The sequence below is a fragment of the Oryzias latipes genome, chromosome 7 (assembly GCF_053564925.1).
Source record: "Oryzias latipes strain Hd-rR chromosome 7, Olatipes_Hd-rR_3.1".
Lineage (NCBI taxonomy): Eukaryota > Metazoa > Chordata > Actinopteri > Beloniformes > Adrianichthyidae > Oryzias > Oryzias latipes.
The window spans coordinates 6652964-6668737 of record NC_136243.1 but is presented as its reverse complement, the minus strand read 5'-3'; the positions used below and the strand labels follow the sequence as shown (position 1 = coordinate 6668737).

General features: G+C 40.4%; 1 protein-coding gene across 1 annotated transcript in view; it reads left to right on the top strand.

Annotated features, from left to right (window-relative positions):
• The first annotated feature begins 1214 nt into the window (after nt 1-1214).
• LOC101164782 (peptidase inhibitor 16) overlaps nt 1215-15774 on the top strand; it is a 33860-nt gene continuing 19300 nt past the window's right edge. The window contains exon 1 of the mRNA XM_004086309.5: nt 1215-1606. Within this exon, the coding sequence (XP_004086357.1) occupies nt 1349-1606 (258 nt within the window). The 5' untranslated portion in view covers nt 1215-1348. The remainder of the gene's footprint in view (nt 1607-15774) is intronic.

The following is a 15774-nucleotide window of genomic DNA, read 5'->3' as shown; positions in this document are numbered from 1 at the left end:
CAACCTGCTTCATGTGTCCAAAAACACAAAGGTAATTATGCTTTTTCCATTTTCGGCTATCATTTATGGAGTATTACTGCAGAACTGTGCATGATATCTGACCTTCACAGTTTTAAATATCAACTAAAAACTCACCTTTTTAGAATGTCTGTTAATACTTAGTAGTTGGTGGCATTTAACTTTTTTCTACTTGTTTTATTGAATTCTTATCTTTTATGTGACTTTTTTTTTCATTTAGTAAATTTATGCCGGTGCTTTAAACATTTTCTGTGTCAATTTTAAATAGTATTGTTATCTGTATTTTTATTGTAAAGCACTTTGGTACCCTGATGGCGTTGTAAAGTGCATTAGAAATAAAGTTTCATTCATTCATCACATGTTTTATCAAGTCTTAGCTAGATTGAAAAAGACAATATTTAAAACATATATATATGCACAAATATAAGATTTGAGGTTTTTATGGAAAATGTAAAATATAAAAATAAAAATATTTTGATAATTGGAATTCTCAGGTAGTCATTTTTTGTCAGAAAGATCCAATGAGGAAGCGCTGATCATGACTTCACAGAGTGAAGTTGTAAAAAAACATTTTGTGATGTGGGTTTTTCTAAAGCCAAAAGAAGCTAGAGAGACAGAAAAACAGAGGAAAGCAGAAAAGAAAAGGCTGCATTGACCAAAGAGTTTGAGGATCAGGCTGTGTTTGTTGTGCGTACCAGTCGGTGCACTGATTGTAATGGAAAATATCTGTCTGATGTTGTGTCTGCATTTGTGTTGTTTTGGGATTTTGTGGGTTCTTGCTGAAGAACCCCCTAAAAGGATGGGTTGATCTTTTTATTTAAGAGGTTTAATGAGCAGATGAGACCAATGTACAAAACCTCCTATCTGCTCAGTTTAGGAGTTGGACTTTTTACAATAAATTGTGAGAACTCCACATTTTAAGTGAATCTGCAATAAAATCCTGCTAGTTTTTTATATGACAATACAATCACTAGACACAAACCTCCAATCATCATTAATCAGAATATTTGAAACACTTTTGTTTCCTTAAAAAACGTATCTCTTCAGATAGGAGGTTTTGTATTTTGGAATCAAAACAGAGGCAGAGATGATGTGAGTACGTACTGTGTGTTTGTGAGAGGGTGTTATGAAGTGTGTGTGTGTGTGTGTGTGTGTGTGTAGGGGCGGTCCTCCCCTGCCTAAAGCCGGCTTGGAATCAGAAAATTCGGCAGAGCAGAGTGAGAGGCAGAGAGAAGAGAAGACACACTCACACACCAGCAAAGTTACCTTCTGATCAGTCTGACGCACAAAAACTTCACTGGACACGTCCCAGAGGACTTAATTTCCCATCATGCACCAGGAGAATCTCTCACATCTCAAGGGAACTTGGACCCCATGGAGTAAGCTGGTTGGAGTCTCTGGCATGCCGAGCATGGGACCGATCCAACCACAGAGAACAGCTCCGCTCTGGGCCCGGCTGCTTCTGGTGGCTCTCCTGGTTCCTGGAACCTGGAGCCTTCTCACCGACCAGCAGGAGGAGATGTTGGTGGAGCTTCATAACCACTACAGAGGACAAGTTTCGCCCTCTGCTGCAGCCATGCTGCCTCTGGTAAGATGCTTCAGGTCTTTCTAATCATCTCAAACCAGCGAGTATTGAACTTACACTGATTCCTCCTTACCAGCAGCTGTAGGCATCAAGAGTCCAGAGTCCACACTCAAACAACTCAATGATTTATGTGACTAACTTTAATACCATAAGCCTTCCAAAAAAAGCTTACAATTGCCGTCTTCAATCAAAATTTACTTGATTAGTCTTCTGCCAACAAATCACAAATTCCCATTTTAATTCTGTTCAATTGTGCTTTTGTGAGGAATATCAGGACAATTGTTTCAGTCCTTAAATTAGCAAAATATAATAATAATTTCACTTTTAAATAAAAATTTAGTAGATCTTAAAAATGGCTAAAAATCCATCTGTCGTAGAGCTTTTTCACTAAAACTTAATTTAATCATTTGTGCAACAGAAAGCAATAGGAGAGACGCTATGAGAGGTCTGTAATTTACAGATGGACATTTACAGGTTAAATCAACTGGAGAAAACCGTCAGATCTAAAGGCTGTCTGGTAAATGGGTGAGATGGCATACATACTACACAGTCTAAACCCAAACATGCTCAGTGTTTTTTGGTTCCCATTGTTCTCTTTGGCCAGCTCCCATTACTTCCCTTTTATACCATGGTCTGGGGGAATTCTGGATTCTCATTAGCTGCTGGGTGGGCATTAAAAAGTGATTTACCACAGTGATAAATAACGTATGCCTAAAAAAGTAGTTCCGGTGACATACCTTAAAAGGTTCTATATCACTGCGCTGGCTTCTTTAAAACAAACTTTAGCTTCAGTATCTGGACAAAAACAAGCGGTAGGAGGTGAACTTTCTCTTTGAATTGAAACCGATCAAATAACAAGAATAAAGTACTAAAAACTAATTAAACTGAATGTTTCTATCTTTTGTAAGTGATCATGGCATAAGAGGGATTATGGCCATCGAGGTGTGCATTATCAGAATTAACGCATTTCGCTGTAGCAACCATCCTCTGCTTCACATCAACGGTTCAGGCTTCCACAGCGCGCGTCTGAAAATGCAAACTTCGTTGGAAATTAACCCTCACATAACAATCCCCCGGTTAGCACTTTGACATACTCCCATGTTGGTGGTGTGCGATACATGTATGGTATTACCATCCACCAAGAAAAAAACAGAAGGAAAAAGTATGAAATAAAGATGAAACTATTTTACATTTTCTATCCAGGTCTGTTTAATTTAGCACAAGGCTAAAAATCCAATAACAAGCAAATTATGGAAAACATTAGAATATCACAAGAAATGGGACATTTTTGTTAGTCAAATCAAATGTAAAACTTGTACTTTAAATACACAAGAATTAATGGATAGATTTGAAAACTTTCCTAGTACTTTTGTTGATTGTGACTTAAAGGTTAAAAAAAAAAACTAAATTAATTTTTCCAAAATTTTAAAGATTATTGACAGAAAATATCTATTTTTTTAAATGATATTATTCTTTTCAAGATGCCCACTACTACAAACGTTTGACTCCATGGAAAAAGACATTTTGCACACAGGTCCCCCTTCATGTGGTGACCTGAGCTCACCTTTCCTGGTTAGCCTGTTGAGCCACATGAAAATTCTGAAGGACTGTTGAGGCCACACAACAATTATCACTCACTGTTTGACTGTAAAGGAAGCTCAATAACTGATAAACATCTGTTGTTAAGATGAAAACGTATGGCCTTTAGGGGGGAATATTTTAAAAGCAGACTGGAGAGTTAAGAAGGTGCCATACCTGACAGGGACTTAAAAGTCAGGAACAGAATTTTGATAAAAAGGAATACTTGCTTTTTATCAAAATTCTGGTCCTGACTTTTAAGTCCCTGCCAGGTATGGCACCTTCTTACCTCTCCAGTCTGCTTTTAAAATATTCCCCCCTAAAGTCTCCTTACGTTCTGCCAACCAGTTTGTGTTAATGGTACCCCTAACCAAACGTAAGTCTGGTTAGGGGTACCATTAGGGGTAACAGTTGCCACCAATTAGAGCAATTAGAGACGTCACGCTCTCTGTTTTTTTTAACCCTTGTGCTATCTTAGATGACCCCACCCTCACATTGACGTGTTCTCCCTACCATGACAAAGGTGGATAAAGGTGGAAAGATTTCATGTAATCCATGGACACCAGTGAAGATCACAAATCATTGAACAAAAAAAGTTCAGAGCACTGTCTAGTGGGTCTAGATGACCCAACTCCCAACGTTAAAGTGCCTAGAATAGCACAAGGGTTACAAAAGACTTGTTCCTCCATTTCAGCGCTTTAACATCAGCCTTGTCCTGTTGTTATGCCGGTTTGAATCTCTTTTCATTTGGTTTTGTGCTTTTTATTTTTTTTTTTGTTTTATGACTGTAGAATGTTCTGTGTTAGTTTGTTTTTTCCCTGTGTACAGCAGTTTGGGCCTCCTTGGGCGGTGGTGGAAGGTGTTTGATAAATAAATGAATGAATGAATGAATGAATGAATGAATGAATGAATGAATGAATGAATGAATGAATGAATGAATGAATGAATGAATGAATGAATGAATGAATGAATCCATACAATGATGCCTAACAGGAAGAAATACTCTGATAAAGTCATTACATTGAATTTAACCTTATCAAGAAAATAGCAATGGGAAGCCAAGTTATGTTTTTTACAAATTCAACTGTTGTGGCTCGTCTCTCGTCATGGATGTGTGAGTTTTCTCCAGTAACTCCAGCTTCCTCCTTAAGTCCAGAATAGACTGACGACCTGTCAAGAGTGTACCCTGACCCAAAAAGGGATTCTGTGGGCTCAGAAAGTGGTTAGATGGCTCAGCTCCCTTAAAAGAATCCGCTTCTGCAGTTCCAAAGCAGCTTTTCCATTGTTCTCACTCCGTGTCTTATATTTTAACTTGGTTTAGTAAATATAAGTTGTTTCTAAAAGATAGGAAAGCCTTATTTTTATTTAGTTTTCTAGTACTAAGACTTCAATCAGACCTTTAAATTGAACACAGATTCACACCAAACTGGTGGTACGATGAAAGACCAAAGATTGAAACTTTCTAACGCTTTGGTGACGGTTGGCATTTAGAAAGCCACCGCTGCATGTATGGGTGGTTCAAAGATATCTGTGCAAGTTTATTATTGTCTGTGCTCTGATGGATATATCTATGTCTGTACTCAGAGTTGCCATTCATTCAAAAGTATCAAGAAGCTGCTTCTTTGTCAGTTGTCATTTCTTCATTTTTTTCCCAACACACTTAATTTCAAATCTGACTCCCTGTGGTCGACAAGCTGATGATACTGGGTTTTCCTTTTCCTTGATAGCAGTCCCAGAAGTTTTAGTGTTTTCTCCAACGTTCAGATGTGTCCATTATAACTTATGAGAGGATTTCTTTTTTGGTTTGAGTATTGTATCAACTTGAAATTACCATCAGTATTTTTCTTAGCATCTGCTTGACTTCTCCATTGGGCTTGCCCAGAATTGGTGTTATTTTAGGACATGCAAATGTGTCTGCACTGAGCTTCCCTTTGCTCGTACTTGCTTCCATCTCTTTAAAATAGGCAATCGAGGTGACACCCTGGATCCTCATTGAATCACTTTTTTTGGGGCTGTTAGTGTTTTCTGACAATGTGGGTCTCTGTCTAACCATGTGGCCTCAGAATGTTCCAAATTCCATTGACGCGTTCCGGTCTTCTGTTGAACGTTCTCCTCTTAGAGGATCAGGATCTGTTTTCAGCTATCACCTCCAGCAGATCAGCTGATCAGAGATTTACCTTCCAGTGCAGGCAGACAGGGAACTGTGTGGCTTTTCTTGGGTAACCTGCTGACCTCCAGATGACAGAGCCGTCATTGTTTGGGCAAAGAGATGCGGCTGTTGTGTTTTATTGAGCTGATTAAGCATCAGCAGCAGCAACGTACTGAGCTTCATTGTGTCAGTGTGAGCTGCTGTGAGTCTCCAGGAGGACCCAGTGTCCTTAAAGCTGAGGGCCACTGAGTAGCAGAATGTGGTCAGAATGAAAGAGAGAAAGATGAGAAAAACAACAGTAAAGGAGCTTATTTGTATTGATAAAACAGTTATACATATGTTTGAACAGAAAAATTTTATCTCACATAGTTTCCATTTCCTAAAACATGCTTCATAAGTTAATTGGTTACTCTAAATTGTCCCTAGGTGTGAATGTGAGTGTGATTTGTGACCCTGCGACAGAATGGTGACTTGTCCAGAATGTCCCCTGCCTTCGTCCACAAGTGGCCGGCAGCCCCGTGACCCAGAAAGGGACAAAATGGAAGAAGATAGATGAATGAATGAATGAATGAATGAATGAATGAATGAATGAATGAATGAATGAATAAATGAATGAATGAATAAATGAAAAGTTTCCATTTCCTTTAGTAAATGTGTGAGACTTTCAATAAAAATAAAACAGAAAAAATATTAGCTACAGTTTCCCAGACTACCTGTTTTCTTGAAAGCTGTCATGCTTTAAAAAAAAGGAATAATCATAAAAAAGGCTCATGTTTTCTCAGGATTTTAAGTTTAGGATTACAGGTTTCATGGTTAAACTGTGTTCACACCAAACGCGATTCTCGCCAAGTTTCAATCTTAAGTCAATGGTACAGATGTAATCTGAGGTCCTGTGGCATGATATGGTACCCGCCTGAACCAACAGTACCCATCCCGGCTACTGTTGGGTGAAGGCGGGTACACTCTGGACTGTCGGTTACTGGCCGGAGGCAAGCCGGGGCCAGACAGAGACCCACTGCGGGATGGGGAGCCTGTCTGCTAAGGCCCTCCTGAACGTTGTGATATTTTTCTTTTTTTCATCGAGGCAATAATAAAAAAGGTCCACTGATTTTTTTCTTGTTTTTATTTTTGCTCTCTCTGGTAAATGCGGGACAGCAAACTTTTAAACTCGGTCAGAGAGAGAACACAAATGCAGATATGACAGCCATTTAAAAGGAGAAACATCAGAAATGCAAAAATGAGATTATTTTTATTATATTTGTTTCTTTGATAAGAAAAATGCCACACGTACATGTCAGAAACTCAGAAAACACGATTTAACCCTTGTGCTGTCTTGCGGGGTCCAGATGACCCCACCCTTACATTGACGTGTTCTCCCTACCATGACAAAGGTGGATAAAGGTGGAAAGATTTCATGTAATCCATGGACACCAGTGAAGATCACAAATCATTGAAGAAAAAAGGTTCAGCGCACTGTCTTGTGGGTCTAAATGACCCAACTCCCAACGTTAAAGTGCCTAGGATAGCACAAGGGTTACACTATCCATATTTGTGATAATACATTACATTTTTCACAATAAAGAACATATTTTTTAATGAAATATGAATTATTTTTTAAGCTTATTTTCTAACCTGAGGCACCGGCAAATGCCGCCCATTTCATGACATCATCCTAGAGTCGGCCTCGACAGCGTGTCTGCGTTTCGCCCACAAAAACAAACTTCTGAACTTTTGCAAAGATGAACATACATATTGTCCATATAAAATGAAAGCGTTTATCTGATCCTCACTAGCTTCATGAGAAAAATGGGCGTGTGTTAGCCTGGGGGTGGGGCCTGGCAGCACAGACTCTTCCTGGAAGGGGTGGTTCTCACTGGTCTACGTGACAATGTAAGAAAAAGTGGATTTTGCATGATATAGGCCAGGGGTGCCTATGTTGTCAAACACGGCGTAATGAGGAATGCCCCTGCACTTTGCAGATAGGGGCATTGAGAAGATCTCTAGCTTCATTCCACCCATAGAGCTGGAACAGTCATAATCAGACGTTCCTACACCGAGTGCAATGGACTCACAGGAATTTAAAAGTTAAAAAACACAAGATATATAACCTCTCATGCTCAGCAGAGACTGGTTATTGCTCTTTGAGTAAGGAATGTACAAGATCACACCTCTGAACAGATAGACGGTTAAAGCTTGTCTATGGGTCAGTAAGGTTAGGATTAAATAGTTCTGAAGGGGGGTGTTGATGTGGTCTCCTTCATTTTGAATGATCAGAAATGTTGTTTGGTGACTCCAAATCCTTAGTTGAGATGTTTCTTTACTGTTCATATTATAAAGTGTTGATGATTTACAGAAGCAGTTCAATGTCAGAGGAGCAGAGCTGTTTTTGCACATGTTTTTGAACATCTATACCTCCTTAAATGCTTGAAAAGGTTTGTTAAAGACCCACTCAGATAAAAATTGTGTTTTTGGTATTCTTTTAGCATTTTTCTCAAGATGAAGGACATCTATTCATAAAATTTATACTTACGTGAACATTATACTTAAAACTCCATTTCTAAGTATTCATTTATTTAAATTTTTGTGAATCAGGAGTAGACAAAAAAAAATGATCTTATTTGTAACATAGAAAATACACTGGGCAAGTCAGAATCTCCCTGCTCTGCTCCATTCTGATGCTGACAAATAGATCCATGAATGTCTTTGTTTTTCTCATCTGGGCTGGTATCTGGATCTAAACTGTACGCCTGGATAGCTGCAATATTGCTCACCATTTTTGTTGCCCCACTAATGTCAGGGAGGGGTTGTGAGGGGCTGGAAGTTGGCAGGAGAGAGTGTAAACAGAGAGCTCTCAGTTTTGGGTGAGGGGAAACGGGGGCAGGGTTCACAGCTGAATTTCTAGTTTTTGGGGGTTTTGGCTAAAAACAGCATGATCACAATTAAAAGACCTCTGGGAACTGAAAATAAATCAAAAAATGGATATGTGTAAAACTAAAACAAAAGGACCACACACAACAGAGATTAACTGAAAGCTCTTTGTGTTCAGTGGCTCTAATACAAGTTCATATTATCCGCCCTCCACCGTTATGGTTAACAGCTGAAATACTATGTTTCTGTTGGTATTCAATTGGTATTCATGATTCTCCAAACATTTCCTTTTAGACAACCTGAACTTATTTGGAATTTCTCAAATCACGTACAATGAGGCAAATAAGTACTTAAGCGCGCTGTGATTTTGCAAGTTCTCCCACTTAGAAATCATGGATGAGTCTGACATTTCAGGTGCTAACTCTGGAAATGCCATTGCATGATTTTTTAAATAATTTGTATGCCACTGCTGCAAATAAGTATTTAAACACCTGAAAAAAATCAACATTAATGTTTGGTACAGTAGCCTTTGATTGCGGTTGCAAAGGTTAAAGTTTCCTGTAGTTTTTCACCAGGTTTGCACACACTGCAGGAAGGATTTTGGCCCACTCCTCCACACAGATCTCCTCTAGATCAGTCGTGTTTCTGGCTGTTGCTGATAAACACAGACTTTCAGCTCCCTCCAAAGACTATTGGGTTGAGGTCTGGAGACTGGCTAAACCCCTCCAGAACCTTGATGTGTTTCTTATGGAGCCACTCCTTTGGTTCTCCTGGCTGTGTGCTTTTGGTCATTGTCATGTTGAAAGACACAGCCATGACTCATCCACAATGCTCTAACTGAGTTTCTCAGTTCTGCAATCTCGCAATACATGGCCCCAGTCATCCTGTTCTCAATACAGTGCAGTCGTCCTGTCCCATGTGCAGGAAAACACCCCCATGGCATGATGCTACCACCCCCATGCTTCAGAGTTGGGATGGTACTTATCATTCTACTTTCTCCAAATATGGCAAGTGGAATTAAGACCAAAAAGTTTTATTTTGGTCTCATCTGACCACATGACTTTCACCCATGATCCTCTGGATCATCCAAACGGTCATTGGCAAATTTTAGAACGTCCTGGACATGTGCTGGTTTGATCATGCACGGAACTGTTCGTGTGATGCTTGACTTTAAACCATGACACCTTAGTGGATTACCAACAGTAACCATGGAAAGAGTGGTCCCAGCTCTTTTCAGGTTATTGCTCTTGGCCGTGTTAGTAGTTGGAGTCTTACTGACTGTATGGGGTGGACAGGGTTTCTTGTGCAGCTAACCATCTCAAACAGGTGCTCCTAATTTAGGATGATGACTAGAGTGGAGGTGGACTATTTAAAGGTGGACTAACCGGTCTTTGAGGGTCCGAATTCTAGCTGGTATTCAGGTGTTCAAATACTGATTTGCAGCAGTAGCATACAAATAAATGATTTTAAAAATCATGTGTGATTTCCAGATTATTTTAGACCATGTCTCTCACAGCTAAAACAGATTTGTTAACAAGAGCTCTAAGAAATATACCTAAATAAATATAAGCATCACTGCCTTTAGGACAGGCGTCCTACAGCACCTTATTAGCAGCTAGAGTGTGGTGTGAGGACACTGTAGGACAGCACCACCGGTACATCAAAAGTGTGTGAAACTAACATCATCCATGTAAATACTTCATGACAATTTACCAAACACACTACAATGGTGTGTTCCGTTTTCATGACATCGCTTGAGGTGGCCACAAGAGCCTCAAGAAAACTGCAAGACACATCTGTGCTCTGTGGGCCTGGAAAACCCAAAACTCTGTAACAATCGTATGGGTCAACCCCGGTATGGGTGCATGTGACTGAGGCCTAAGGCTAAAGAAAGCAGATGCAAAAGGACAGTCAGGATCCCTCTGTTGCCTCTTACGAGCAGTAAAAGCTGCATCCAGGAAACTTAAGAATTCTCGATAGAGAGAGAGAGAGAGAGAGAGACCATTGCAAAGAAGACACTCTACACCACGTGCGTGAAAGTTCGACATATGCAGTCATTGAAAGACATGGCTGCTGTTGGGTTCAAACAACCTACAACATCAGAATAACAACATAGTGGAATCCAAGTGGACTAAGGTTTTTGGAACAGGCTACACTCCAAAAAGGACCCTGGTGGTCTCTGTACAAGTTGCCTGTTAAAAAACGTGCAGCTGATCCCCAATGGAGAATTGTACATGGTGCCATAGCTACAAACAGATTCAAAGCCTTCTTTGTTCCAACTCAATCTGAGACTCTGGCACATTTGGTGATACAGTGTAAAAGGCTAAAGGGTCTCAGGGTCGGAAAGGTGTTTTCCTTCTCATTGTTCATTTTTGGTCCCAAGTACACAGTCGAAGGAAACATGTACACTGAGTAAAACTGTTAGGTTCACACTGAACTGCCAGTCCATCAAAGGGGTTTTGGAAGTTACTTCAAATTTGATGTATTCTATTTATTTATGCTAACATTAAAGTGATGGTGAATAATTTGATCTTTTTCATAGAGGGAATGAAGTCATTATTGGGGTATTCAGGGTCATTGTTTAAAGCTGTGATCTTGGTACAGCAAGAAATCTGAACTACTGTGAAATGTAGTTATTATCGCAAATATATTTTTATTTAAGCAACAAGAATTTATTGAGAGAACATTTTAATTTTCAAAGAATTATTATACTATTATATTATTATATACTATTGAACCTAATTTTTCAACAAAAGTTAAATGAATGCCACGTCCTCCTCCACGTGTACTGTTCTTCTGAAAATCCTTTTGTGCAGTTAGGCAAAATTACGCCACGCATGGTTTTGTCGATCCACATCATTGCATTTTTCTAAAGAAAAGGGCTCTAGAGAAAATGTAGCCTCCGTTTCCAGGAACCCATGGCGTTTCCCCGTAGGGGTCCCTCAAGTTTCAACAAGAGAAGGAATGCAGCATGAAAATTAGTCAACGGCCAGAGATGCAACTGATGGGAAAGAGCAGTGAGGAAACAGTTTTGACAAGAACAAGTAGAAATGAGATAGAAACTAAGCGAGAGCTCAATAAATGAAGCAGGGGAGAGAAAATAACATGTCTGTTGTTCATTTACATAATAATTATCTGACTGTGGGAATGGCTGGAGACCAAAAAAAAGGAAAGCGAATTCTTTAGCAAATTGGAAAAAACTGTTTACCTAATCCCTCCTGCATGCAGGCGGACAGTCACTCTGAAAGGAATTACAATAAAAACAAACAGGCTGCAGGTCACTGATGAGATGAAGGGTTTAAAACAATAACAGAAAGACGACAGACTAATTTGTGGGTAAACCTTTTTACTGCGCCAGTATTTATTATGACCATATGAATATTACCATATTCAAACATCATCGTCTCTGCCTCCTGTCTCAATCAGAATCTCTAAACCAGCTCTAAACATGTGGTTCTTTTACCTCTCATGGTTGAAGAAAACCAAAAATGTGCCTAATTTTAAAAAACAGTGTATTTTTGAACTGCAAGACGCATCGAGCGAAACAAAACTGATATGTCCAACTTTGAACTCATTCACAAACAGTTGAACGGGATGCATCACTTCACCATCCTTCTGACTTCGGTACCCATAATGCTCCAACAATCTATCGAGCAGTATTTAGTTTGCCTGTGTTGAACTAAAACATTTTGACAGAATTTTGAGCAACGTGTACCACAGAAAAATCAATCTTTTAGATGGAAAACTCTGATGACATCAGTCGGTGCTGAAAAAGCAGCCAATCGGTATCCATGTGTGCTGGAGCACAATTATCCACAAATAGTAGGTGATAACATGCACTTTTTGACCATTCAGATATAAATAAAAAGAAGGAATTGCATTGACAGAATAATGTTCATGTCTTAAAATCTCCCACTACAGTCTATCTTGTAGATTACAGCATTGTCACAGAACAGGCAGACGGCTGGATGCAAATACATCTGTTTTATTAGCACTGCTAAAAGTCCACAAAGTTAGATCATTGTCAGGCAGGCAGGGGTCAATAATGAAATGACCATGGGAGCATCAGAGAAACAAGAATAATCAAGATCCAGGTGAGATTCGTGTCAGGCAGCAAACTGAGTCAGAGACATAACAGGGTCAGGAAACACACGATCGGGTCAGGATACACCGCTCAGTAGTGCAGGCAGAGTGGCACAAACAATATGTTGCACTGAGTGAGGCTCAGTGCAAAGTAGACTGTGAATGATTGCAAATAAGAGTCTCGTGTGTTGCATCCAGAAACTGTGGATTAATGGGAGATGAACTCTGGAGACGGTGTGGGTACCGGATGTTCTCGGGTTGCCGTATGTTCTCGGGGTCCTTCGGGGTCCTTCGACCAATGATGACGTCACACTATTTGATTGGCTGTAAGTTGCCACGACCAATGAGTTAACGTCGCTACGTTTTTTTAAAAAACTTTATTGATAATTGCGGTATCATACATTAACAACGACATTAACGTTAACAACGAACAATAACAATGTAATCAATATTGCCTCGAAGATCAGTCACCATTGCCAAACATAACATATTAACATAGAAAATAAAGAATAGAGGGGAAAAAAAGAAACAATGAACATAAAACACAAATAAATAAAAACATAAGTAAAATAAAATAAAGGAACATAGAAAAATCTAAATAGTCTAATACTAGTTAAGTTATGGGTACTCGTGAAGTTTGTATTTCTGAACAAAACTAAGCAATTTCAAGCCATTCTTCTTTTTCATATAATGAAGTGATTGAAAGTAAAAACAGAGCTCTTTATTAAATGTTATAAAAAGTGGTTTGGTCTTCAAAACTTGACCTCACCAACATGGCGGTGCTCTCCTCGTGATGTCTCCTCTAGTGATATAACTCATTGGAAGGACCCCGAAGGACCCGAGAACATACGACAACCCGAGAACATCCGGTACCCATAACGGTTCCTACAGGTGACTAGAGGGGGAGACAGAGCTCTGATTTCTAGCTATCATAGTTAAGTTTGTATCATAGTTTTAGCCATTCATCGGAAGCAACTTAAGCATCCCATGAAACGAGATAATGTGCAGTATCTCCTGTCATAGCTTTGCGTACTCAGCCTCCTGCACCTTCAATACTCATATCAACTGGGTTCCTCTGTGGTCACAGTTACAAACCAACCATGGCACAGTCTGCCTTGGTGTCCCCTCACACAAGAGGGAGTGATCACAGCAGCCAAACAACTTTTACATTTGCCTCAATCGCTCTTGGAATCAGTTTTTAATTATACACCTTAACTACCGTAACGCGCACCCGATTACAAGCCGCACCCACCCATTTTCACGTGTTTATTTACTTTAATACATAAATAAGCCGCGTCAGAGTACAAGCTGCACATGTGTTAGGTGACATTGTCATCCTGACAGATCACGTCCTGAATTCCAGAGCAGTGCAATTCATCAGCTCACTGTGGGTGGAATCGGCTTTGCCTCAGGCTCATGTAGTTGAGTATGTCAACATCTGTCAAATAGCACGGACCTCTATTCTGTTCACAAGTTCCTCAGTTATGGTGTTTTTATTTCATTTTTTTTTTTTTTTTTTTTACTTATTGACAATCTAAGTATCATACATAAAATTACAAACAGTAACCATATAATCAACATTACATCCCTCAGTTATGATGAAGAAGTTTACATCCGCGATTCCCCATTTCCCATGAGTCTTAGGGGCTAAAGGCGGGGCCAACACCGGGCTCGCCACACTGCTGTACGTGTTTAAGAATGAGCAAGTATCAGCAGTGCATGGAGGGGTGAACGGGAAAAGCTCTCCTTCCGCTTGTGTCGCGGCAGCGTTATGGGAGTAACAGGGCTGGTTAAAAAACACACCGGTAAAATACAGCAGCGGCGACTGAAAAGCGCGCGCCTCAGCGCGATACGTGCGCCTCAGTGCGGCGCGTGCGTCAGAAGTCAGAAGCCTCTGCGCTCCGCGCTCCCGCGCGCTCCTTGTCTCCCCTTCCTATCTACTCCGACACCTTTGGCCAGGGCGGCTTCAGGGAGGAGCAGTTCGTCCCCATTGCGCCGGTGGAAGGAGCAAATCGTGTCTGTGCAAAGCAATCGGACTTAATACTGAACGTTTTGTGTTTGAGGGATGGATGCGTTGTAACCTGTGGGAGCCATCAGACTGCCATCGGCCCCGCAGCTCTATAAGAGCAGCAGGAGAAGATGTCTCCAGCTCACACGGAGGCTGTGAGATTTTCAAAGCAAAATTCCGCTCAGTCCTTAGGAACCGTAAAAACGATCACGTGGATTTGTGTTTCCAGTCGTGTCCCGACAAAATAAAGGCTGATGTTATTCCCACATATTTACGTGCAGCCAGTCGAGTCACTATGACTCAGAGGTCAATTCACTCCTGAGCTTGCACTGTTCTCTCCGTCACGCAGCTGACCGGCTTTTCCAAACCCGTTGGTGATGGTGGATTTTTTCACACTGCTTTTAACGATTGCTTTTAACTTGAAAGTTGCATCATACTGTAATGGCAATCACGTGCACGTTGGGTCTAATGGCACCAAAGGATTCTGGGATGCGGCCGGGCATGCGTGTTTCGTTTTGTTGAACCATGACTGAAGTGTCTAAGACCTGAAGTGAGGTCCATGCTGTTTGTCTGTTTAGAAGTGTGTTGAAAAATAAATGCCTTGTGCTTGGTGTCAGATAGAGATTTCAAACCATTCACTGCGATCGAAAGTACGTACATGGTGGCCGCCAATTAAATCCATAAATTAGCCGCGTCACTGAATAAGCCGCAGGGCTGTAAGCGCAGGAAAAAAGTAGCTGCTTTTAGTCCGGAAATTGCAGTACTCAGACTCCAGCTACACTCTTCTAAATATGAATAAGCTGTTATAGAAATTAAATGCAATTCTCCCACCTGTCAAATGTAAAATATACCTTTACTTTTACTGCTAAACCTTAAGCTTTGTGCACCTCCCTTGGAAATGCACATTCAAGCAACCAATTTCATTGAAAGGTCTATGTAAACGTGTGTGTGTGTGCAGTTTGCTGGCTTCTACGTTCAAAACTCTCGTCTTCTCGTGTCGCTACCCAACTTTCCACGACCGTTTTGAGTTTTTCAAATAAACGTACGGCCATTGAACCACGCTGAAAGTTAAATCGGTTCAACTTTGACCAGTCAGGGAGTCGAATTTGGTGGTGACATGGATCGCATCCCTTTTACTTAACGGAAGCGCAAACCTTTGGAAATTAATCATGTAGGACAAAATAATTATTGTTGTTTGTGCACGGTCACACCGAGTCGTTCCTATATCGGAATAGAGGTGTAAAAGAAAAAGTCTTTAGCAAAGATTTGTTAAATTTGCACCACTTTACCATTTCACACTAGGTTGTTTCCAACTGTAAATGGCGGGCATGTCCTAGTAAACAGTAGAAAAGGAAAAAGATGCCCCTCTGTGCTCGTTCGGTGTGAACACCATATGCTGAAAGCACGTTCAAGAATGTGCAATTACTCACTCACAACTGCCCTAGGGGTCACACCTGTGTGGGGCATGCAGGTGGCCCACACGAA